At 37.0% G+C, this 25,260-nt stretch overlaps 1 protein-coding gene across 2 annotated transcripts in view; it reads right to left on the minus strand.

The window, feature by feature from the left end:
- Positions 1-25,260, minus strand: part of Cltc (clathrin heavy chain) — a 70,432-nt gene that overhangs the window by 1,557 nt on the left and 43,615 nt on the right. Inside the window, exons 14-32 of one of the 2 annotated variants that reach the window (XM_048366589.1) lie at positions 24,953-25,116; positions 19,622-19,747; positions 18,894-19,036; positions 16,067-16,301; positions 12,816-12,938; positions 11,441-11,586; positions 11,086-11,269; positions 10,724-10,916; positions 9,556-9,713; positions 9,191-9,355; positions 8,980-9,087; positions 8,733-8,900; positions 8,129-8,278; positions 7,912-8,043; positions 7,693-7,803; positions 6,383-6,553; positions 5,819-6,040; positions 4,641-4,661; positions 999-1,074 (exon numbers count right to left, since the gene is read on the minus strand). In XM_048366589.1, the coding sequence (XP_048222546.1) occupies positions 999-1,074; positions 4,641-4,661; positions 5,819-6,040; positions 6,383-6,553; positions 7,693-7,803; positions 7,912-8,043; positions 8,129-8,278; positions 8,733-8,900; positions 8,980-9,087; positions 9,191-9,355; positions 9,556-9,713; positions 10,724-10,916; positions 11,086-11,269; positions 11,441-11,586; positions 12,816-12,938; positions 16,067-16,301; positions 18,894-19,036; positions 19,622-19,747; positions 24,953-25,116 (2,796 nt within the window). The remainder of the gene's footprint in view (positions 1-998; positions 1,075-4,640; positions 4,662-5,818; positions 6,041-6,382; positions 6,554-7,692; positions 7,804-7,911; positions 8,044-8,128; positions 8,279-8,732; positions 8,901-8,979; positions 9,088-9,190; positions 9,356-9,555; positions 9,714-10,723; positions 10,917-11,085; positions 11,270-11,440; positions 11,587-12,815; positions 12,939-16,066; positions 16,302-18,893; positions 19,037-19,621; positions 19,748-24,952; positions 25,117-25,260) is intronic. The other variant, XM_048366590.1, reaches the window with a different exon arrangement.

Genomic DNA, 25,260 nt, shown 5'->3' on the forward strand with positions numbered 1-25,260 from the left:
AGCAAAAAGAAGCCAGGGACAGTGCTCAGGCACTGAGCCCAAGGCCCAGGACGGAGAAAAAAAGAAAGAAACCTAGTGTATTTCTAGCAAAGCCAGCACGAATTTAGTTATGAAATATATTACATATCAAATACCACATTAACACTCTTGTGCATGTGTGTGTGTGTGGTGTGTGTGTGTGTTGGTACTAGATCTTAGCCTTATGCTTGCCAGGCAAGTACTCTACCACTTGAGCCACAATCCAAGTCCTATCAAGTCCTATATGGTTCTTAGCATATGAAGAAAACAGGACTTGTAAAGAACTTCACTTTTAGCCAGACACTAGTGGATCACATCTGCCATCCTAGCCACTCAGGGGGCTAAGATAAAGACAGGAAAACCCAAGGCTCTAATAAATCAGCAAAAAGCCAGAAATGGAGTTGTAGCTCAAGTGGTAGAGTACCAGCCTCAGTACCAGTCCCCTCCTCTCCACAAGAAACATGACTTTTACTTATATTACTTGCTTTTAATTTTTTTGGCAGTATTGAGGTTTAAATGCAGTCTCTAGTGCTTGCTGGGCAAGTGTTGAATAACCTGAAATATTACTTTTATTTTACTTTATTGAATAATATGTCAACGCCTGTTTTAAAATTGTCTCCAGAACCTTAAAAAAAATTTTTTTTCAACTCAGCAAAACTTTTTCTTTTTCTTTTCTTTTTTTTTTTTTGCCAGTCCTGGGGCTTGAACCCAGGGTCTGAGCACTGTCCCTGGCTTATTTTTGCTCTAGGCTAGCACTCTACCTCTTAAGCCACAGTGCAACTTCCAGCTTTGTCTGTTTATGTGGTGCTGAGGAATCCAACCCAGGGCTTCATGAATGCTAGGCAAGCACTCTACCCCTAAGCCACATTCCCAGCCCTCAGCAAAACTTTTATAATTTAGAAGCTTGTTATATTTCTATTGGAAATAGGCTCTAAAGATTTATCTAAGTTATTTCCTGAGGTTAAAAGGCAAAAGATTACCATAAACAATGGGCTGTGTCTCTGTAGCTTGTTCTTCTTCTTTTCTCAGTGATTCTGAAGCATCTAGTTTATCCACCTACAGAAAAAAACAAGTTATGTTAATGAACACTTCAAAAGGATTATAAACTCAGGCTTATGGCAGAAAGTGGAAAAGCCTTAATATGTTAAATTCTGTCAAAACAAAGCAAACTAAAAGGAACATTCTCAGGCCCCCTCATATTCAATGGTAATATTCACACTTCAATCAAGGTGGTTTTCAGCACTGTCATTATAAACCCTCAGATAGGAGGGATTTATAAATGCCACAGAAGCTCACGCCAGGCTAAAACTGGGCATGCTAGGATGCAGCCTGAGGGAGGGAAAAAACAAGGAACCACGTTGTCAAATGAAGTTTACACCCTGAAGAAGACAATAACGAACTCATGAATTGACAAGATTTTCCTCCTCAGAGAAAATGACATTCAAAAAAGTGAAATGGATCTAATAACTGAACAAGCATTTGGGCAGAATAAACTATTTTTGTCAATTGTGCACAGCTTCTGTTTATACTGGTTTTATAGGTACAGCCTGAAGCATAAGACTCAAGTGGCTCCATATTCATGTTTGTTTGTTTTTTAAATAAAGTCAGGCTGCAAATTGTAATGCTACAAAGCTCTACTTTTAAAAAGTTATTTAGATATCGATTTGGTTCAACTTCTTTGAAAAGAATTTTTTTGTTTTTGCTTTCAATTAAGGCAAAGAAGTAAATGGCTATTACATGCTAGCTACTCTAAATCAAAGTGGATAGTTACAGAGAGAGATACAATTTTGTAGTCTATGTGTATTAGTGAGATCCTTCCATTAACAAGTTGGGTAACTTTAGCAAAGCAGAGTGTTAGCCCCTAAATTCCTCCTCTATATAAGAGGGTTGAATGAAATTATCTACAAAGTTAAGTCTAGGGTCAGCATAATTTGTGTAATTCTGTGGCAGATTAAAGAAAAGTAACAATAGGATCCTAGCACTATAGAATCCTCTACACCATATAATTCCCATTTGCCTTTTACACTATATTGTATTTGTCTTTTAAACTACACTTAAAAAGTTGGGATCTCAATCAAAGCGTTATACTTGATCTCTTATCATTATATTCTAAAACTGAATTTCAATCCTGATATTATCTATTCCAAGTGGCTCTTAAGGTCACAAGTGTGCATGAAGGAAATTCACTGCATGTTCTTCAAAAAGCAAGCAGTGGAAAATCATTAACATTAAACAAGTCATGCAGACTCCAGTGAAAGTTATAAAAACCAGGTTTTAAAAAATGCTAAAGCAGTATCTGGGTTCTATCTGAAACTTAATATAGTGTCTTTGAATGTGAACATAATCATTAAGCATAGGACAGTGTTTCATCTTTAATTATTCCATGTTAAATAAATACAACATGGTTTGATCTAAATTTGTCAGAGAACTGAAAGTTTGAGAAAAGTATGCTTAAGTACGTTCAAGACTCCTTTAGACGAAATGTGGTTCTGTGGTTCTGACTCCTGAAGAGAGATTTGCTTTCACATACTCCTATCCTCTTTGGTGCCCTACATTATCACACTGTCAAATTAAGTATCATCTGAAATACCTACTGTTTGGCAGGCATCCAAACTTGCAACAAAAATTATTGAGCCTCAGAATGTAATGCAAAGCTGTGCCCTTAAGAGGGTCAGAGGAGGTTCATTAATCTAGCCAGCTTTCAAGAGTGAGAAACAGGTTATCCAGAAAAATACATGGATGCCTATATTCTAATCATTTCTAAGAAAAAGAAAAACAAAAAACCACTGCATAACACAATTCTAGACTTTCAAGAATCTAAAGTGAATGCAAGTGTACAAAAGTTAATGTCTGAGTCAGATGCTGAACACAGAAGTCTTGTTACAGAAATACATGGAAGACTTAGAAGAGCTAGCATTATCACAATGCCCAGGCACAGAGATAGGCAGGGTGGGCAGAGGGAAAACAAAAGATCCCATAAGAATAAAATTAAACAAAAATTTAAAAATGTTTTTACATAATGGGACAGCCTCTGGCACAGGAACATCCAATTTGTCTCTACTAACCCAATTTAGATTGTTCAAAAAAGAAAAACAGAGAAGGCTGTTGTTTTAACACAAGCTTTTGTTAAGAGCTGTAACAAAAGTTTCTGATCCTTGTATTTAAAGAGAAAAATTACAAGTAAGCATGTCACTGGATTCAATTCCATCTGTACTACTGAAAATTGACTAAAATGTAAAAGGCTTTTCCACAAAGACTGCAATATGCTGCAGAGTAAAAGTTAACATGCAGTCAGTTATTTTGGTGTATGTGTGCATGAAAAAAAGGCAAAAGTACTGAAGCAAGAAGTGAGATCTGAAGATGATTGGTGCTATACAGGCTCTCAAGAAACACACACAGCCCACAGCAATGCTATAAGAGTTTCATAGTATGATGTAATTGCAATGACTTGAACATGCTTGATTTAAAACAACGCGTAACACTGCAGTTCAATTACCTGTTTTTCACACACACGCTTTCTAACTGCCTTGCTATTACTAGCTGCTGAAGGGTCTCACACACAATGCATTTACTCAGGTTTGCCCTAAGTTCCAGTGGTGACTCTGGTTTGGGTTCAACATAATCCCAACACATTGCCCCCACCCAAATTCTTATAAATGTTCTCCAACTCTCCTTTACTTTCCCACCATCCCTTTTCAGGTCACAATTTAAGAGCAAATAAAAGTTTTTAGCTTGTTTCATTTATACTAGGTAGGATTGAGACAAGCCAATGAAGGAAGTAGCCAAAAACCTCCTTAAATCAAGCCAACAAATCTGTAATAGAGCAAATTTTATGTAAATTCAGAGGTATGCCTATTACAGAAGTAGACATTAATGTTGTCTTTTAAAAACATACATAATCCCATTGCTTAGCAACAATTATAGCAACCTTGAAGATATTTTTTGATTCCTCTTAAAAAGGGAATAGCACCATAAGAACTGGACACCTGGAGAAACGTGAGGAAAGCCTCTTCGGAAGCAGCTAGTATCTCATGTATCTACTTGCAGCAAAAAATTAGTAAGAATCAAGAGATCAGAAACTGGATCACAGTCCTTCAATACCAAAGAAACAAAAACAAAAACAAACAAACAACAATTAAAAAAAAACACAAACCCCAAAAGCCTCTTAGGGCATGTATATACATATATAAATTCAACAACTGTCAGGCAAGCTCACAAATAAAACCAGAGGCTGATTTAATTTATTTTAAGGATCAACAAAGTCTTACTATGGTCCAGATACCCTGACAGGGAAAAGAAATTTCCTGATAGTTTGGAATTAATATTGAAACTCACCATGCTCAGTTTTTAATAATATATTAAAGAGAGACTGTGAACCAACTACTGATTAGCCTCCTGCCCTTCCTAAAGCCTATTAGCCGATTAGTAGCAAACATCTACTAATGTCCTACAGCTCTATTGTAGTTATGTTTCAAGAGACTTGCAGAGGCTTTAGTGAAAATTTATTGGGGGAGGGGGAAGGGAAGCAGCAGCAGCAGTGTAGAAAAGGAAGGAAAAAAAATCATGCAAATTCCTTAGACTTAGTCCTCCAGACTTAAAGATGGAAAAGAATCAACTTTCACCTTTTCCTTTATTGCATCAACCTGCAAAGGAATTCAGAAGGTGCAGCTTAGAAAAAAAAATCAAATTCCATATCGAGCATAAAAAGGTAGAATCAGCAACAAAGATTTAGGGGAGAAACATCTAACCACTAAAAAAGGTAAAAGAGGTGAAAATAAAGGGCATACTGGAAGCAAAATTTAGAATCGTTTTTAAACTTCAGAGCTTACTGAAGAAGAATTTATGCTAAGTGTGAATGAAAGCAGCTTAATAGCTAGTAAATTTTACAGCACTTAGGTTAAGAGCAGCTTAGAGCTAGGTCTCAAAAGTTGGCATTACGCATAACAGATGCTATTCTCATCTACACAGCCATGATAATGCTATTTTTTTCTTAAATTGAGCTTTACATATAAAACATTACTCCTTTAAAATTTTAACTGAACATAATAGAATATAATTAGTCGGTAATTAGGGGCTGCTAGTAGTGTTCCCCACCCCCTTACTCAGGCATGCTAAAATGATCAGATGTGAGACTGATTGTAAGCATTTCTTGCTTTCATAATATGGGTCCTCTAAATTAATTTTAAAATGTCATACACAGAAAGCTAACAACAGAGGATAGGGTGAGTAAAAATATTCCCATGAAAAGGGACACTAAAATGAGTGGTGAATTGTATCCTTAGCCAGTTTAAGGTGGTTTTAGAAAACATGTGATTAATCTCTTTATGACATGTTTTAAAATTAGGATTTGAGGTACCAAAATACCATAAAAATTAACAGGATATTAAGAATATATGTAGATATGTCTACATATAAAAGCTTCCTCATAAGAAACAAGAAAAGACATTAAGTCAGGAACCAACCAAAGAACAGGGAAACTGCAATACTATTATAGGAAACCTGAGTTATGGAATTTTAAGATACTATTAAAAAATTTTTGGTAAGCATTAAAACAAAATGAAATAGACTACTATTCATTTTTAAAAATGTACAGAGGGTAAACATTCTGACAAGTTTTGAGTTTCCTTTCCAACCAGTCATTTACCAACTAATAAAAAAATGTTCAAAGAATTCCACAGAATTAAGTAATTTTAGATGTTAAAAAATAAAAAACTTGAAAAACTAAATCTGCACGCTGAATTTTGAATTTTACATATTCTGAAAGTAATTAGCTCTAAATATACTTTAGAAGAGTTATTACCTTGGTCAAGTATTCCTTCATGACCTGGATGAAATAGGGCATGGCAAAATCCATGATATTGTGTCTCCAGGCAGTTTCCAGGACAACATCTGGCCTTAAAAGATCATAACAGGTAAAGAGACAAGCTCCAAAGCACTCTCTTTTTTCTTCTTGCAAAAACCACTGTAGGAGTTCTTCAGCCAATTCAGTATCTTTAGATTCAGAGGCATACTGCATTGCATCCTGTCACAGGAAACAATAAAGGATAGAGATTCAACTCAAAATATGCAGAAGTAAAACAAATAATAGAACCTTTAAAAAATCTCAAATTGGAGGTGAGCTCTCTCTAATTTAAACTACCATTTTGAAAGAATAAAGGCTAAACTTTTTTTTTAATTACAGAAGTTTAATCTGAACAGCAGCACCCTGAATTCAAGAAATCCATTGACTTAATTACAACCTCCTCAAATAAGGAGCTATAAAGTCAACATTCATATTAGTAAAACTTTATTAGGACAGAATCACTTGTTATATGCACACTACCGAGGGGTCAGTTTAACAGCCCAGTCCACCATCTTTACCAACCTTGTAAAGACTATCTTTCTTGCAGAGCTCTACACTCTGTTTCCAACGATTATTGCCTTTGAAGAGATAAGCAGCAATTCTTCTGAACTCAATGAGTTCATGTTTTTCCAAACGCTGAGCAAGTGAAATATTGTCAAAGTTGTCATAAGCATCTATTGATGTTCGTAGAGCCTTGAAAACAAAACAAAACAAAGCTGTAGAAATATCTATCATTACCTTGCAGTTGAACATTTGTGTTACCATAGACTCCAGTCAGTAGACAGTAAAATGAATATGACAGCCTAGGTTTAAGCACCAAACTATTAAAAAGTTACACATGAAAATGTACCAAGTTTCTTTAATTTCCTCATAATAATAATAAAGTCCTCATGTACTAGATAGTTCTATAAAGGCACAATTTTCCCCAAGGTTTCCAGTATCATAACTTGAATGTTTATGAAATTAAGAGAATGTGTACTTTGGTTAGTAGGAACTTAAGGTCTAGGAAACTTTTATTTTTAATTTTTGCTAGTCCTGGGGTTTCAGGGCCTGGATCCTGTCCCTGAGCTTTTCTGTTCAAAGCTAGAGCTCTATCACTTGAACCACAGCTCCACTTAGGGCCTTTTTTTTTGGGGGGGGGGGGGTAAGGGCAAGTTAATTGGAATTATGTTTCACAGACTTTCCTGCCTGGGTTGGCTTCAAATGTCAACAACAATCCTCAGATCTCCTCTTTCAGAGTAGCTAGGATTACAGGCATGAGTTATGGTGTAAAGCTAAGATAATCTTTTGATCTAATTCAGCTATACAGGTCAGCTTGGACTCTGAACCTGAATCATGCTGAGTGTAGTAGGTACGTGCCTGTAATAGCAACTTCTATAAGGCTGAGGCATGGGATCATTATGACAGGGAGAAAAAAAATGCAACTGGCTTAACCATAACTAATTATTTTATGTGAACACTTTCACAGGAGCAACTTTATTAAAAGACAAATTCTAGTAAGATAAGTCAAAAAAAAAAACCAGATAATGGTTAATAGCAAATAATGTTCATGGACTAATGAAGGGATAGAAGAGTTTTTACTATAATCTAAATGTTAAAGAGATACCTCTTATTTTTACAGAAATACATAAACGCTAAACAAAATTCTTAAATATGGTACTTAATTAGCAGATTTATCAATCCTGAAAAACCTTACTAAATTTAGATACCGTAATACAAGTACTGTTTTATAAGCCTAAATAAAAGGTGTTTTTACTACAGCATATTCTAACTTTACAACCTAGTCATAACCTGAGTTTTGTAATATTTATAAAAGAATCAAAAGGTTTTACCTGATAATCTTCTTCTGTAATAAAGAGGTTGTTCAGCGATTCATTCACAGATTTGTTGTTATGGTTCTGAACTGAACGTAAATATGGTTTCACCAGTGGGAGTTGTTTGACCTTTAAGATAAAGGATTTGTTATAAAGAGCACATTTTTGAAGTTCTAGTAACAAGTTACCCAAATAGATCTCCATTTCTTGTTATGAAGTTTAGTTTAAAACTATCACCTTGCTGAAATAATTGACTGCACGAGTGTGATCCAACCGTGGAGACAGCACCATCAGCAAATCATTTAGCAAAAGAGGCTTGAATTCTAAGTAGAACTGTATTGCTCTGTAGTACAGTTCAACATTGGCAACCTAAATGGGGGGAAAAATCCGTAAGTTAGAGTTCTTTCCTAATGAGCATTCCTCTTCTAAAGCCTTTACCTTTGAAGGTACATACCCTGGTAATGATATCTTTGAACTGCCCTTCTTTCCATGCATCAGTTGGATGACTCATCATGGTAATTATGGCATTATCAAATTCTTCATATTTGTCATACAAAAACACCAGTTCTGCCCAAAGATGCGCTTGTTCTGCGGCTCTTAGCACCTGTATAAGAAAGATAAACTGCTTTAGCTAGTTGCAGTGCTCAAGTCTGTAATCCTAGCTACTTGGGATAGAGTTAAGAGGATTGCAGTTCAAAGCCAGCAGTCATACACAATTCTCCATCTCAATTGAGACTCCATCCCAATCACTGATAGGTGCAGTAGCATGTGCCTGCTATACTAGAAAATGGGGAAATAAAATGGCTGATGCAGTAGGGTACACTTGCCATTCCCCAGCTACAGAGTACAAATAGGACCCCCCCCCAAAAAAAATGTATGAAGGGACTAGAAGTATAGCAGGTGCAAGACACTGAGGCTCAATCTCTAACAGCTTCTCCCGCCTGCCCCTTTTTAAAGCTTTTTTTAGAGACAAGTCTAATTCTAGCTAATAATAAATAAAAGACTATCTTAAAATTAGCTTCTGCTATAAGTCACTCACAATGGTAAAGGTTGGTTACCTTAGGAATATTCACTCTGGACCAGAACAACTCCAGGTGCTCCCTCATTTTCTGTGGCTTAAATTTAGAGTACAAAATAGCTAATTCGGTAAACATTCCCATATGAGCTCGCTCAAGGCCCAATGCTGCTTCCAACATGGCTATTAGTTCTTCAAAATATCCACGATCCTAAGAGAAATGTACAATTAAAGATGAGAATATCTGTAGCAAAGGGTTCCAGTCCAAATAAAAGACCTGTGTTCATTACCTGGTAGTAGTTGATAAGTTCCTCTAATTCATCTGCATGTACTACAATATGAAGTCCACACATCTGAGCAAGACGGAACTCTTTCCCATCTACACATGCAAAGCAGACCTGGAATAAACATTTATGTATGTGAATTCCAATGCAAAAATGGCTACACTAATCAGTACAAATAGCATTTTCAAGCAGAGTCTTAAACTTGTATTTAGATTACCTCTTTCCATGTTCGAGTACTGTTAGCTTTCCGAGCTCCATCAACTGCTGCCTGATATTCACCCAGGTGAACCAGAGTAGACGCCAAGCGTCCAAAATTGGAAACATTATTGTACAACAACTTAGCAGCATCATACATTTTTTCATCGTAACAACGGTCACCAACCTGGGGGTAAAAACACATAGCACCATTTTCAGCAAAATACTAGTTTTAGCTTAATCCTCTTTCCTAAATTAATACCAAGGAACAATTTGTGTTCCTGTGAGATTTCCTTGGAATTCGTATAATGCACTGATTCTACTAAAATAATAAAATTCATCAAAGATTTACTTTTACACAGTTAAAAGTTTGAATAGGAAACATACTTGTTGAATATGAGCATTATTTGGCCCATTGATGAACTCTTCTAACTCTGAAAGGCGGTTTGTTTTAGCCAGTGCAAATATCAATTCTGTCTCCACATAGGACTCACGAGCCTTCTTACGGGCCATCTGCAAATATTTCACCAGTTCTTCCCAATTTCCTAATGGAGGAAAGAGAAAAAGTTGATATAAGAACATTGTAATTAATCTTTCAACAACAACAAAAATGAATTGCTGTTTTTTTTTTTTTTTTGGTTTTTTTTGGTGGGGGGGGTTATGTGACAGGTACTTGCTATATAGCATGGGCTGACCTTGAACTCCAGAGTCTCCTGCCTCCTCCCTACTTTTTCTTTCTTGCCAGCCCTGGGGGCTTGAACTTTGGGCCTGGGCACTGTCCCTTAGCGTCCTCTTGCTCAAGACAAGTGCTCTACCACTTAAGCCACAGCCCCACTGCCATTTTTTGTTTGGTTTGGTGGTTAATTGGAGATAAGAGTAACATGGACTTTCCTGCCCTGGCTGGCTTTGCACAATGATCCTTAGATCTCAGCCTCCTGAGTAGCAAGGATTATAGGCATATACCCAGCAGGCATGCTTTATTTAGCCTCCTTTGTGCTAAGATTATAGATATGCACCACACCAGCTTAATTTCTTTTATAAAGAAACAATATACAAAATGACAAATGACTGGGGGTGGTAAAGTACCTACCTAGCAAACCCTTAGTTCAAACTCCAGTAGACAGACAGACAGACACACACACACACAGAAATAAATGTAAATTGTGCAGTCTATTTATAATATGTTTCTATGTTATCACTGAATAAACTGAATTCTTCTTTCCCCGAGAGACTTATCACAGCTAAACGAAGATCTTTTCTTTTTTCTTTCTTGTTGTGAGACTGGTTCTCAAACTTGCTACCTAATGCTTTGTTTATTGTCTGGCACTCTGCCATCTAATCCATGCCTCCAATCTCAAGGTCTTACAAAACAGACTATCTTCCTCATGGACAATATAAATTTACAAAAAGTAGTTTGTCTTATCTGGATAAAGATGGAAGACTAGAAGTTTACACAGGAACAAAGTGGTATCCAACTCCTATACATAATTCAAAATAGATCTTATTGCTTAATCATTTTCTGTGGTGTCAAACATGTAACAGCAAGATGTCCTACCACTAGTATTGGCAGCTTGAACAACTTCCATGTAGGATGAAGGATCATCTGCTTTGATATAAGAATCAATGGCTTCTTTCACCATTCCCTTCTGCAGCTGGGCTTTTGCAAGTTGACTCCAGACGGAAGGTTCATTGCAGCGTTCGGCAAACTCATATGCCCGGTCCAAGTTTCCAATGTGTTCAATTAATACCTAGACAATCAGTTTTTAATTAAAGTTAAAGTAAAACTGATGTAAAATAGTATGAGTATTAGCACTCTGTTGTTCTTCTATTGTCCCAACCATCTGTGTTCACGCTCAAAGGATAAGGCATTCTTTGAAGCAAAAGAAGTAACTAGACAGGTGTAATCTCAAGACATACCTGCACTGCTGAAGTATTGACATCAAATTTCCGGAAAATGGCAAATGCTTCCTCAAATAGCTCATTGCTGATAGCAATATTAGCAATATCTGGGGCATCATAATTATCCAGGCGATTAATATACTCCATGACGCGTGTACGATCAGCCTTAATTGCAGTGAGGATAAGGAGATTTTGCAGATTCCTTTAGGAAAAAAACCATATTAACTGTAAAATTTTAAAAGATGATCAATTATGACAAGTAATCACAGTTTATAGAGAAGTTTTTGTCTAAGACTGTAGTAAGAACAGAGGAATATTACAAGAGATTTTTGTCCTTTTTATTTCATCTCAAAATTGACAGACCATAGCATACCTGTGTTCACTGAATACAGAGTTATCAAGGACAATTTTCTCCAGCAGTTCAATGAGTTCATTAGGAAGGTCTGCAGTCATAAAAGCCTTGACAGTTACTGACACTTCTTCAGGGTCCTGAGTCTCAGACAAGGCTGTCTGTACAACCTACAGAGGATATACAGGGAACATGAATTGAAAATCAAGGTGGGTTTTTAAATGTATAAATTAGCCTCTGACTAGAAAAGCCCACATAGGCAAAAAAAACAATGAATTTTAAATTTATATTTATTCTTCAAAGGTCTTTCTGCACAAGCAAACATGAATATATATTATGTAATTCTACTGAAAAACCACTCTAATTATATATTTTTCTTGTCTCTGACTCAGTCATATCCATACTAACACTCATTATCACTTTAATGGCTATATATAATTCAAGTACCTAGATGTGGAATTATAAAATCAGTAATTCCTCTGTTTTTGGCTATTTGCCTGGTGCTCAGATGTTGCAATGAATATTTTTTTCCAGGAAGCTTTGTATCTACTTGGAAATGTTCCTTAGAATGCTTCCTAGGAAAGGAATAAAAAATTAATAGCCTTTAATCTATTCATTTCAAAATGTATTTAAACTTTTTGCAAGGCACTTGGGTTTGGAACCCAGGATTTTGCCACTTGCTAGTTAAGATGCTCTGCAACTTGATATGCCCAAGCTCTTTTTTGCTTTAGCTAATGTTCAGGTAGGATTGCTCATTTTTTCCTGGGGCTGGCTTCAGACAGTTCATTTTTCTACATAAGTCCTCCCACAAAGCTGGCATCAGGTGTGCACCACCACACCCAATCAAATTGATGACATCTCTCTTAACTTTCTGCCCACAGAATTCCTTCCAATTGCCACCCAGAAGCTGGAATGAAACGCATGAGCAACCATGTCCAGCCCCAAATGTCACAGTTATACTTTTATCGGAAGAATTTAAGAATCATTGTAATAATATCAATATTTAGGGCTTTCAAATTAGGTTTTCAATTTTATATCAGCAGAAAACATTTCATCTGCTGAGTTATGCTTATTAGTAAAATTTATATTAGTAAAATTAACATCTATCAGCTGGAATTTTGTATATCCTATTATCAATTGTTATAATATTCTAACTTGTATTTTTGATAAATTTAGCCATGTCTAAGGTATTAATAACAATATTGAAAGCTTAATTTGCTATTTTCCTTATAACTATGGTGAACTGAGCCACTTTTATATAAATAATGTTTTTAGATTTAATTTTATTACTTAATACTGCCTTCTCTTTAATTAAATATGATCTACTTAATTATCTCAGGCATATAGTAAAAAAGATTTTATTCAGAGTTCAAGAGGGAAACACACGTCCCAACTTTACCTGGTCAATTAGGGGTCTTCTGTATGGATTGCTTTCCAGCAGTACACTACCCCACAATTCTGGATCCTTTCGACGTACCAGATAGCGGGAGAGACTTTTGAAGAGGGAGTTCTCATTGCAAACCTATTTGGGATACAAAAGATTAACTCCAAGATAAAAAGTAAAGACATTTTAATGGGATGACTTGCCTGGGAGCTGCCCGTTAGCTTTTTTGCTCAAAGCTGGTACTCTACCACTTGAGCCACACCTCCACTCCTGGCTTATTGGTAGTTAAAGAGTCTCACAGATTTTTCTTCCCTAGCTAGCTTTGAATCAGGACCCTCAAATCTCAGACTCCTGAGCAGCTAGTATTACAGGCATGAGTCAGGGGCACCCAGCATAGGATAACCTTTAAGAGTTATTTACAGTCATTTAAAATCTTTTTGTATGTGTTTGTTTGTCTAAGACTAGGACTTGAATTGGGTTTCTGATGTATGGTTTTGCTCACTGGCTGACACTCTACGATCTGACCTACATCTCCATCATTAGCTTTTCTTAAGAAATCTTGCACTTTCACATAGAATAAACATGAAAGAAAGGTATGAAAGTAATTGGGGGGGGGCAGCAACAGGGCTTGAACTCAGAGCTTTGTGCATATTCTCTTTTGCTAGGACCATTCTTCTAAACCCTTTTGGTTCTGGTTATTTTTGAGATAAGGTCTTGCTTTTTTGCCCAGGCCATCCTGAACTAAAATCCTATTTATACCTCCTACAATTGCTGAGATTGGGTGTTCAAAAGACATGAAAGACAGATTGTAGAAGCTCCTATCAGGCAAAACAGACAATTTGAGCATCAAAAGAAAGAAAAGTGATGGATTATAATGTACAAAAGAAAACAAAAATTTCTAAGTCTATAGAGGGGGACTAAAAGAAAATGCAGGGAAATCTTCATCTCTTTTAACCAACACAATAAGAATTTAAGAATAGATGGCTACACGGGCTGGGAATATGGCCTAGTGGCAAGAGTGCTTGCCTCCTATACATGAAGCTCACGGTTCAATTCCCCAGCAACACATATATGGAAAACGGCCAGAAGGGGCGCTGTGGCTCAGGTGGCAGAGTGCTAGCCTTGAGCGGGAAGAGCCAGGGACAGTGCTCAGGCCCTGAGTCCAAGGCCCAGGACTGGCCAAAAAAAAAAAAAAAAATAGATGCTACAGTAGGACACTAGGCTATTTGCATCTACTCACATATTTGTAAAATCTGTAATTTATAGCATTGCAAGCTATCACAAGCCTATGACTTTAGCTCATTTCTTTGTATTTTTGTCAGACATGGGGCTTGACCTGAGGGCCTACGCACTGTCCCCAAGCTCTTTTGTTTAGTGCAAATAGAGGTAAGAGTTTCATAGAGGGCTGGGAATGTGGCCTAGAGGTAAAGTGCTTGCCTCATATACATGAAGCCCTGGGTTCGATTCCTCAGCTCCACATATATAGAAAAGGCCAGAAGTGGTGTTGTGGCTTAAGTGGTAGAGTGCTAGCCTTGAGCAAAAAGAAGCCAGGGACAGTGCCTCAAGCCCCTGAATTCAAGCACCAGAACTGGCCCGCCCCCCCCCCCCAAAAAAAAGAGCCTCATAGACTTTTCTGCCCTGGCTGGCATTGAACTGTGATCCTCAGACACAGACAAGCCTCCTGAGCCTCCTGAGTAGCTAGGAATACAGTTGTCATCCACAGGCATCTGGCTGTGAGCATAAGGTCAGCCAGCCAGAGCTACACAGCAAAATCTGGTCTCAAAAGGTCAAATCAATCAACCAATCAATGAAAACTGACATCACAAGGGGGGAATGAATGGCCACGATGTGCTTCTGGATTCAATAGTGTGAGTAGAAATTTATAATGGGGGGGGGGGGGTTGAGTCGGTAGAGTGGAGGGACTGACTGGGGCATGAACTCAAGGCTTAGATGCTGGTCCTTAGCTTTTTTGCTGACACTCTACCAACTGAGCCACAGCTCTACTTTTGGCTTCTAGTTTGTAGATAAAAGCCTCATGAACTTTTGTTTGAATTCAGTCTAGGATTCAAACCGCAATCTTCAGATTACTGCCTGAGTAGCTAGGATTACAGGCTTACAAAACTAATGCCTGGAAGAAGTTTTCTATTTTTATTTTAAAGAGACAAGTGTGGATGTAGTTCATTTGGTAAAGTACTTTCCTAGAGTAGGCAAGGTTATGAGGAGAAGAAAGGGAAATAGCGAGGAAGAGGCAGAGAGGAGACTTTGTATTATATTTATATGAACTATATTCAGAATAGGCAAATATAGTAATTGAACAGTGTTTGATAGTTGACAAAGGATGTGGGAAAGGAGCAAGGGGAGAAACTGTACAATAAACATATGATCTTCTTTCTGAATAGTAATAAATTAAAACTAGGTAAGGGGAATGAGTATACAACATTATTAAAGTATTAATAGCTACTTAATTGAACACTTTAATATACAAACTTTGTTGTTTGTATTTCATTCTACAGAAGGATCCAGACAGAATTGACTACTTCAAAGAAAATACATGAGACATGAAAATGTATTCTAAACTAGATAAAAACTGTGATATGATTGATTTTTAAAGTATCCTACCAATGTCATACTGACTAGCTGGTAGCCATGCTGTGGTTAAACAAACAAAAAAGCCACTCTTATTCTTAGGACGTAAATCCCAAATTAATATAAGGTTTAGTTCTTATGGTTAAAAAGTTATGTATAAAACCAGGTGCTGGTAGCTTACACTTGAAATCCTATCCAGAAGGCTGAAATCTGAGGATCATCATTCAAAGCCAGCAAGGGCAGAAAAGTCCCTGAGACTCTTATTTCCAATTATCCACCAGAAAACCAGAATTGGAGCTGTGGCTCAAAAGTGGTAGAGCCCTAGCCTCAAGCAAAAGAGCTCAGGTACAGCACCTAGCTGAGTTCAAGCCCTACAACCACGTACACACACACATACACATACACTGTGTGTCTATGCATAACTGGTATGTGCATGTTTATGAGGATGTATAAGTATATGGAAATATAAATGACAAAGGTAGTATGGTTAAACTGCTACAAAGTCAGAATAAAGGGCACAAAGTGTTCTATCTTTATGCTCCTTTTAGGTCCACAATCACTTTCAAATAAAAATTTGAAAAAGAGCACCTATCTTCTAAAAATGCTCCATATTTCCTAAAATCAAATCTCTTAAAAGTTGTTAGTAGGACATTCATTCATACTTGGGTGACAGTACTCACATTAATAAGTTCCAAATCACACTGGCCACGTTCATAAGCGACACAGGCTAGATGTGGATCTCTCTTCTCACAGTACTTTCCAACAACACGGCTGTCATAATAAGGATTTTCACGAAGAAATCTCTCTGGGTTATTATTACTGTCAATGTAGATTTTGGCTAATGCATTGTGAGTAGCAGGTTCCTCACAGCCCTCATGAATTCTGGCCTCTAGCCAAGGCAGAAGCAGTTTCAATCTAGTATAAATAAAAACAAAATCACACATGCTCTATTATAAGCAGAACAGTCATAAAGTGCTATACATGTAACTTATTGTCTATGGTGTGCTAACACATATTCTTATTCTTTTGGCAGTACTGGGGTGTAACTCAAGGTCTCATGCTCATTAGGCAGGTGTTCTACCTCTGAGCCTCATCTCCAGTTATTATTTTTAACTTGAAGCAATCCTATTACAAAAACATGGAAATTCAAATAGATACTTGAGTTGAGCACAATTTCACAGATGGTAAAATTAACACTGATTTTCACTGTTCCAACGTGTCCATCTGTTTATATCTGGATATGAAACTATAGGTTCATAAATTATGCTGAACAAATTACCTAGATGTTAGGGGAAAAAACTTGGAGAAATACAGGCAAGGTAATCTGAGGATCCTTTCTTTTTCAGAAAATGTTTTTTATATGGAGTATTGCTATGTAGGCCAAGCTGAGCATTAACTTGAAATCTTTGCTCTGCCTCCCGAGCACTGAGAGTATAGATTTGTGCCACCATGACCAGCATCCTTTAAATCAGTTAATAAACACTGCTGCCTACAGTGAAAAGAATATACCCTAACTATATACTGGGAATAAAATCTGAAGCTCTAAAAGCGGTGTGTTTAAACAGTTTTAGTTGTCATGTTCATTCCCAGAAAGGTCAGGGTTTCACTAGTTTACATTTCAATGGTCCTGATGACCATATCTCTTACTTATGCTTTTAAGTATTAAATGTCATCATCCTATTACTTTGGCTACCAAATTCATGTAGCTAGTAACAATTCCATCAGGGTGAAGATAAAATTTTTAATAAAAGAGGCATAAACAAAACCCTCAAAAATGTAAGCACCACACACAATGTAAATGTACTCTGTAAAGCAAAAGAATAAAAACTATTTAAAGACTGATGATTTGTTAGCCAAAATATAATGTCACTTAAATACCAAATTATCTATGTGTAGGCTTTAGACTTAAAACTCAACTGAATGTTTTTTCACACATTATGACTTACAATCACTCAAATAGGCTCAGATTTTTTTTTAAACAAGTTTTGGGACTTGAACTCAAAGCCCGGACACTGTCCCCAAACTTCTTTGGCTCAAGGCTAGCACTCTACCAATTGAGCCACAGCACCACTTCCAGCTTTTTTTCTGTTTATGTGGTACTGAGGAATCAAACCCAGGTCTCCACACATGCTAGGCAAGCACTCTACCACTAAGCCACATTCCCAGTGCTCTACTGCTCTTTTTTTTTTTTTCTCTACTGCTCTTTTTTTTTTTTTTTTTGGCCAGTCGTGGGCCTTGGACCCAGGGCCTGAGCACTGTCCCTGGCTTCTTCCCGCTCAAGGCTGTAGCACTCCGCCACTTGAGCCACAGTGCCGCTTCTGGCCGTTTTCTGTATATGTGGTGCTGGGGAATCGAACCTAGGGCCTCGTGTATCCGAGGCAGGCACTCTTGCCACTAGGCTATATCCCCAGCCCCAGAATGTTTTATTATATGGAAAATTTTTGTGTTTAAGAGCAGTAGAGGGGCTGGGGATATAGCCTAGTGGCAAGAGTGCCTGCCTCGGATACACGAGGCCCTAGGTTCGATTCCCCAGCACCACATATACAGAAAACGGCCAGAAGCGGCGCTGTGGCTCAAGTGGCGGAGTGCTAGCCTTGAGCGGGAAGAAGCCAGGGACAGTGCTCAGGCCCTGAGTCCAAGGCCCAGGACTGGCCAAAAAAAAAAAAAACATTCTGGGGGCTGGGAATATGGCCTAGTGGCAAGAGTGCTTGCCTCCTACACATGAAGCTCTCGGTTCAATTTCCCAGCACCACATATATGGAAAACGGCCAAAAGGGGCGCTGTGGCTCAGGTGGCAGAGTGCTAGCCTTGAGCAGGAAGAAGCCAAGGACAGTACTCAGGCCCTGAGTCCAAGGCCCAGGACTGGCCAAACAAACAAACAAACAAACAAAAACATTCTGATATAAATTCTATTAATACAGTTAGTGGGTCACTACTCTATCTCAGATTAAAATTATAAACCCACAGGTTTTGATGATATCCTCTCATAGAGCTTTAGTAAATTTCTATTACATGAGAACTCTATTTGAGCACTCTCCAAACACCAATTTCTCAAAATGTTTTAGCTAAAAACACTTTTTTTTAGAAGCACTGTATTCTACTCTAATAGAAATTCATAATTTATGTTATTATATTAAGGAATATTTAAATGAGTAAGTTTAACTCATGGTGCCACAAAGTCTTTGCTCAATTATGCTTAAAATAAACAAACATAAAAAAAAATCAAGTCACATAGTTGGCAATTACAAACATGTAAAAGAAGTGACCAACAAAATGGGGATATAGCTCATTGCTTGGTCTATGTAAGACCATGAATTTGAACTACAAGATTTAAAAGGGCAGCTGAAAGTCCATCAATTAAACACATTTGGTTCTCAAATCTATCAGCTTATTTTCCATGTATTACTGATTTGCTCCGAGATGCCTAACCAGATATATCTTATGGTAACATGCTGAAAAAAAGGCTACATATTTATCACAGGTATGAAGTTAACAATAGTACTATACCTGTTTCTTTTTTCAACTTCAGCCACAAGCTCATCAGTAGAGAACTGACCTCTCACAACTAGAATTAAGTTCTTAATGACATCTTCAGAGCAGTCAACATCAAGTAATCCTCCAATAACCACTGGAAGTCGACTTGGGTTCACCTATAGTTAAACAAAAAAGAATGCCATTATGGTAACAAAGTAAAACCTTTAAAACTCATTCTTCTCTTTCAATTATTAATAACAAGAAGCAGTTTTAAAAAATGTAGCCAGGCAATGGAATTTAGCAGAAAACCAGCTAAAAAAATGCTTCATGGTCTAATAAACATTTTTATTTTATTTTATTTTGACCTGGCTAATTGGTTACCTAAGGGTACCTCCAAATGATAAAAGCAATATAGAAGGTAACTTCAAAGAAAGATTAGACCACTGAAGTGCTTGCTTCTAGAGTTAGAAAACAAACTAATTCTGTATTTTAATGGGTTAAAAACTTTACTTTGGTTTTATAGTGAAACCTCAAGGCCTATAGCCCTAGCCCATTTAACTTGCTTTACAATAGCAGTTCTGTTCTTACATTTTACACACTTGGTATATGTGAAATTCTAAACAACAAAAAGAAATGTTGAAAGGTAAACTAGGAGACCACTCTTATTAAGCACAAGTCTCAAAAGGATAAAGATTTTCAGAATTCGGAAAATGTAAACCTATTATAAAAACATACCTTTAAATTATATAACTATTACTTACCTTCTGCACATATATTTCTATATACTTTTGAAGATTATTTCTATATAAATACAGCACCAAATCATGGACAAAGTCAAATCGATCACAGACAATGATAAGTGGCAACTGATCTGTTAGTTTCGCTTCCTGAAAAAAAGAACAAAGGTTTGAATTTTCTTCTGCTATGAGTTATCAAATCTATGTAAAATGAGGATCTATTCTATGCTAATGGGAGACACTCAAACAAACTTGTCTCTTCTGTTAAATATTCCTAAAACAGAACGTGTCCATCCCAATATTTTACTAAATAATACTTAGATTTACACAACAAAATACTAGGTTTTTCCCACACATACCCTTCACTAAAAAATTAACAAATAACCATTTGTGAGCCACCAGTGGCACTTAGATTATGAAACCATCACATGGGAAAACTTCTATTTATAGTTAACAATTCAACTGTATTTGACAGCTGGATTTAGTAACTAACTATAGCTATATTGTCCAAAACAAACATGCTCTATGAATGGCTCACATTTCTTCCAAACAAATCATTTATTTGTCCCTCCCCAATCCCAAGCTAATTAGCCAGCCTCTAACATTCTATCATAATAAAGCCTATACATGGAGCAGCATGATGTTAATGGCCATAAATTAAATATACCACATATTGCTATTAATAAGAAAAAGGCAAAAATTAAAAACAGCATTTAAAGAAACAACATCTTTAAATTGCCAATTGCTTTTATCATTATAAATACCAAACTACGATCCTACTTATAGACTGACACAAAAGATGTTAGACAGGTAGTTAAGACCTGTACTGGGCATTACCTGATACATGTCCTGTTACATTCCACAGACATAAGGTACAGCACAAAAAACAACAGTTTCCATCAGGAATTCATTTATACACAGTGAAACATTCTTCAATAAATGATTCCTCAAAGACATTCTACTAAAGTAGAACTAAACAGGTAACTTGCCACAATGGTAGAGGATAAGAATGCTATTTGCTAAGTAAATTTAACGATTCTCAAGCCTAAGTTCTTAGGCTCCAGTCACAATATTACAAGTGAAAATTAGTCTTATGAAAGAATCCGAGAACGGGCTGGGGATATGGCCTAGTGGCAAGAGTGCTTGCCTCCTATACTTGAAGCCCTGGGTTCGATTCCCCAGCACCACATATACAGAAAATGGCCAGAAGTGGCACTGTGACTCAAGTGGCAGAGTGCTAGCCTTGAGCAAAAAGAAGCCAGGGACAGTGCTCAGGCCCTGAGTCCAAGGCCCAGGACTGGCAAAAAAAAAAAAAAAAAAAAAAAAAAGATTCAGAGAACATCAAGAAAAATTTGTGAGCTACTCTAAATAAACAATAACAGCTATTAACCTGAAATGTAAGTCCAGTTACAGACTTTCCACATTAAGGAAAAATGCAAAGCAAGTACTTGTTTTAAAAATAATGGGGAGTCTGGTGCTGGGTATATGTGGCCTGGTAGTGCTTGCCTCCTATACATGAAGCCCTGGGTTCGATTCCTCAGCACCACATATATAGAAAATGGCCAGAAGTGGTGCTGTGACTCAAGTAGCCTTGAGCAAAAAGAAGCCAGGGACAGTGCTCAGGCCCTGAGTTCAAACCCCAAGACTGGCAAAACAAAAAACAAAGCCAAACAAAAACAATGGGAATTCTGAAACTGAGATCTGCTACAATCATTTCTATAGAGGATTTATACCTAGTCATGTAAAAAATTGCAAAAAAATTTTCTTCTAAATGAACATAAAATTATTATATGTCATCACTAGATGAAAAACATATTTAGAAGTACTCTAAGATAACTCTGCTATTCTAGTCCCTTTGCATGAGTTTTTAAGACTTCTGTGGCAAAAACAAGTAGAAGCAATAAAAAAGAATAAATACTGAAAATGTGGATGAGTAATACAGTAGTTTCCTGATAACCTAAATCTGCACTCCAGTTTATACATGGAAGTAATGTCATAAACATTTTAATTAACTAAATGATTAGTTTCCAGTAACAGTAACAATATTTAACTATATCAATATCAAAACTGGAATTATATAAATATATCCAGGTTTTCAAAACATGAATTTGATCAATTAACAAACATTTGCTAAGTACCTATGTATTCTAAGTTAGCAGAATTTATTCCCTCAAGAGAATTGCATTGCATTAGGCAGAAACAATGTTTCACAGTGGTGGCTGTTAAAATGACACAACAGGATAAGAGAGTTGTGCATGAAACATGGTTAGGTTCTATTTTAGATGAGGTAACCTGAGACATACTCTTCTATGACATTTGATCAGAAACTTGAAGGCAGCCAGGGAGCAAATCAACAAAGTCTGAGAGAAAAACAGTTTGGAGAATAAGCAATAGCCTAGAGCAGGAACAGGATAGAGCTAAGGGGAGTTACAGAAACAGCAAGGATATCAGTGTGATAAAGCAATTCCAGGAGACAAAAAATGGTAGAAAATACAACCAAAGTAGTAAGCAGATCCATCCATGTTTTTGAGACCTACACAGATCAATAATTTTATTGTCTAACAATATTAACAGCAGTTTCAATCTGCTATGGTATATTTCAATCTTTGGGGTTATTTTTCCTTTCATGACAGTGCTGGTGAGAAACCTGTCTGTGTAATGCTATGCAAGTGCTGTACCACTGAACTCATTGCCAGATTTCATTGGGTATTTCTAAGGAGAGGTTCCACTCTAACAATATTTGTCATGGCCACTATAAAAATGGCACCCAAATATTCATAATTACATTCTGAAGCAATTTTCTTGTGATAATAGCATTTAGATACACTATCAGCTAATTATCATAGCAAGTTATCTCCTAAATTAAGCTTAAATAATAGGGATGATGAGAAACAATGTATTTACATATGTAGGTCAGTTTAAAAAAAAAAGGTTGAGGGCTGGGAATATGGTCTAGTGGTAGAGTGCTTGCCTCACATACACGAAGCCCTGGGTTCAATTCCTCAGCACCACATATATAGAAAAAGCCACAAGTTGTGCTGTGGGTCAAAGTGGTAGAGTGCTACCCTTGAGTAAAAAGAAGCCAAGGGACAGTGCTTAGGCCCAGCAAAAAAAAAAAAAAAAAAAAAGTTGGGTAAATGGTCTAATAAGGGAGCCTCACCTCAAGTTCCAGCTTTTTTTTTGCTGTAAATGAAGAATATTTGTCTCCCAAGGCTGGCTTCAAACCTTGATTCTCAACTTCCTGAGTAGCTAGTATTACTATCAGGGGCCACCAGTGCCTGGTAGACATAAAAAAAAAAATCCTACCCCTGTATATAACTAAAAGCCAATTAAGCTGTCTTATTCTAGCATCATACTAGCCAGGTTCTCTAGACTATTCATGTCAAGTATAAAGTTACATACATTTTCAGAAAGTTCAGAAAGTTTTTTGTTGTTGTTGTTGGTTGTGGGGTTTGAACTCAGGGCCTGGGGCTATCCCTGAGCCTCTCTATGCTCAAGGCTAGCACTCTACCACTTAAACCACAGTGCCACTTCCAGTTTTTGAGTGGCTAATTGGAGGGAAGAGTCTCACGAGGACTTTTCTGCCCCGACTAGCTTCAAACTGATCCTTAAATCTCAGCCTGCCGAGTAGCTAGGATTACAGGCACCAGGCAGAAAAATTATCTTTTTAATTTAAAATGTAGGACAATTTTAGCACTTTGTTAAAAGGTCAAGGGCTTCACCATTTAACATAAAGGCCAGAGCGCAAATTCTTCAAAAGAACATCTGCCAATGCAAGTATAGACTATCTACAAATGATGACAGCTGAAAGGGAGGAAAGAAGGCTTTGTTTTTAATCTAACAATTTTCCAGAAGACAACATGTTTTCCAAAAGAAAACATTTCAAAACTTTGCATAAGCTCTGAAATCGTCACATAAACACAGATACACAAACACTCACCCAAGGTAGTGAGTGGGTGGTAATCTGAATATTCCCTTATTTTCCTGATTTTTATATACAGCTGCAAACTTTATAAAAAAAATTTAAACAACTAGTAGTTATGAGAATAAAGCTAAAAATAAAGCTAAATATTGGGGCTAAGAATGTAGGTCAGTGGCAGATCTCTGGCCTGCCATGTATAGGGTCCTGGGCTTGATCCACAGCACCACAAGAAAAAAAGCTATATTGAACAAATTAACTGCCAGAGTCTTTAAAATACAGGTAATTCTTAATTTTTATTTCCTAGATCCAGGTAGATTTCATGCTAGACATCATTCCTAAGAGTACTGACTTCTTTGCATACAATAAAAGCTCCTCAACTGGGCACCATTGTCTCATGCCTGTAATCCTAGCTACTCAGGAGGCTGAGATCTGAAGATCATGGATTAAAGCCAGGCCAAACAGGAAAAGCTGTGAGATTCTTATCTCCAATTAAACACCAAAAACGGTGAAAGTGGAGCTGTGACTCAAGGAAATATGGTGCTAGCCTTGAGCAAAAAAAGATCACAACAGTGCCGATGCCCTGAGTATGAACCCCAAGATCAAGGGGACATGCACACACTTCCTCTTAATGAGTTTCAAGGCGAAGCTAATTTTTTTTGGGGGGGGGGGGGGCAGTAGAGGGATGTGTGAGTCCTGGGGCCTGAGCACTGTCCCCAAGCTTTTGTGCTCAAGGCTAGTGCTTTACCATTTCAAGCCACAGTGCCATTTCTGGCTTTTTGGTAGTTGACTGGAGACAATATTCTCACAGACTTTTCCACCAGTCCAGACTGACTTTGAACTGAGATCCTCAGATTTCAGCCCTATGAATAGCTAGGATTCGAGGTGTGAGCCACCAGGGCCTGGCCTAAACTGATTTTAATCTTGAAAAGGAATCAAAACCAGACAGGATGATTGTGCACACCTGTAATCCCAACACTCTGGAGGAAGGCTGAGTTCAAAACCAGCCTGGACTCTGGACTATCTTGTCTCAAAAACAAAATAAAACAGAGAAAAAAGAAAAAGTTAAATGATTTCTAAAAAGATATTGAAAGTAAAAAACACCTTAAAAATATTTTCTTCCCAAAATTAAAATGAAAAAAAAAAAAAAAAAAAGAGGAGGGGGTATCTTTTTTGAGGCTCTGCTTTAAAAAAAAAAACACACAAAAAAAAACAAAAAACCAGATGATCAGTCTTAAGTATTACTTAATTTCCTTCCTTATTTCAAAAGAAACCACAGAGTATTAAGTTTAAAAGAAATAACCCAGTACACAATTTGAGAATGCTAAGATTTTTACATTTATGGAGAAAAAAAGGCATTTCAAAACATGACCAAACCCCCACAGAACTTGCTGATCTTCAAGTCAACCTGAAACACATAACTCAAAAACCCTTACCTTGAGGAAATTCTTGACTCGCTCAGGATCATAGCAGTTGCTTTCTCTGCAGATTCTTTCCACTTCTTTGATCTGCCCAGTCTTGCAAGCTGCCTGGATATATTTAAAGTGCACGTCTGGGTCCTGACTAAAGTTAACAATGGATCCCAGAAAATAAAAGAGACCTTTAAAAAAAAAATTAAATTAATCATAGGAACACTTGAGGATAAAAACACTGTTATAGCAAATACTCACAAATATAAATTGATTGCCTAAAATGCTTAGTAAGAATACTAACCCTGCAATAGTCAGTTCGATAAAATGGGTTT

Source organism: Perognathus longimembris, chromosome 17, assembly GCF_023159225.1.
Source record: "Perognathus longimembris pacificus isolate PPM17 chromosome 17, ASM2315922v1, whole genome shotgun sequence".
NCBI classification, from domain to species: Eukaryota; Metazoa; Chordata; class Mammalia; order Rodentia; family Heteromyidae; genus Perognathus; species Perognathus longimembris.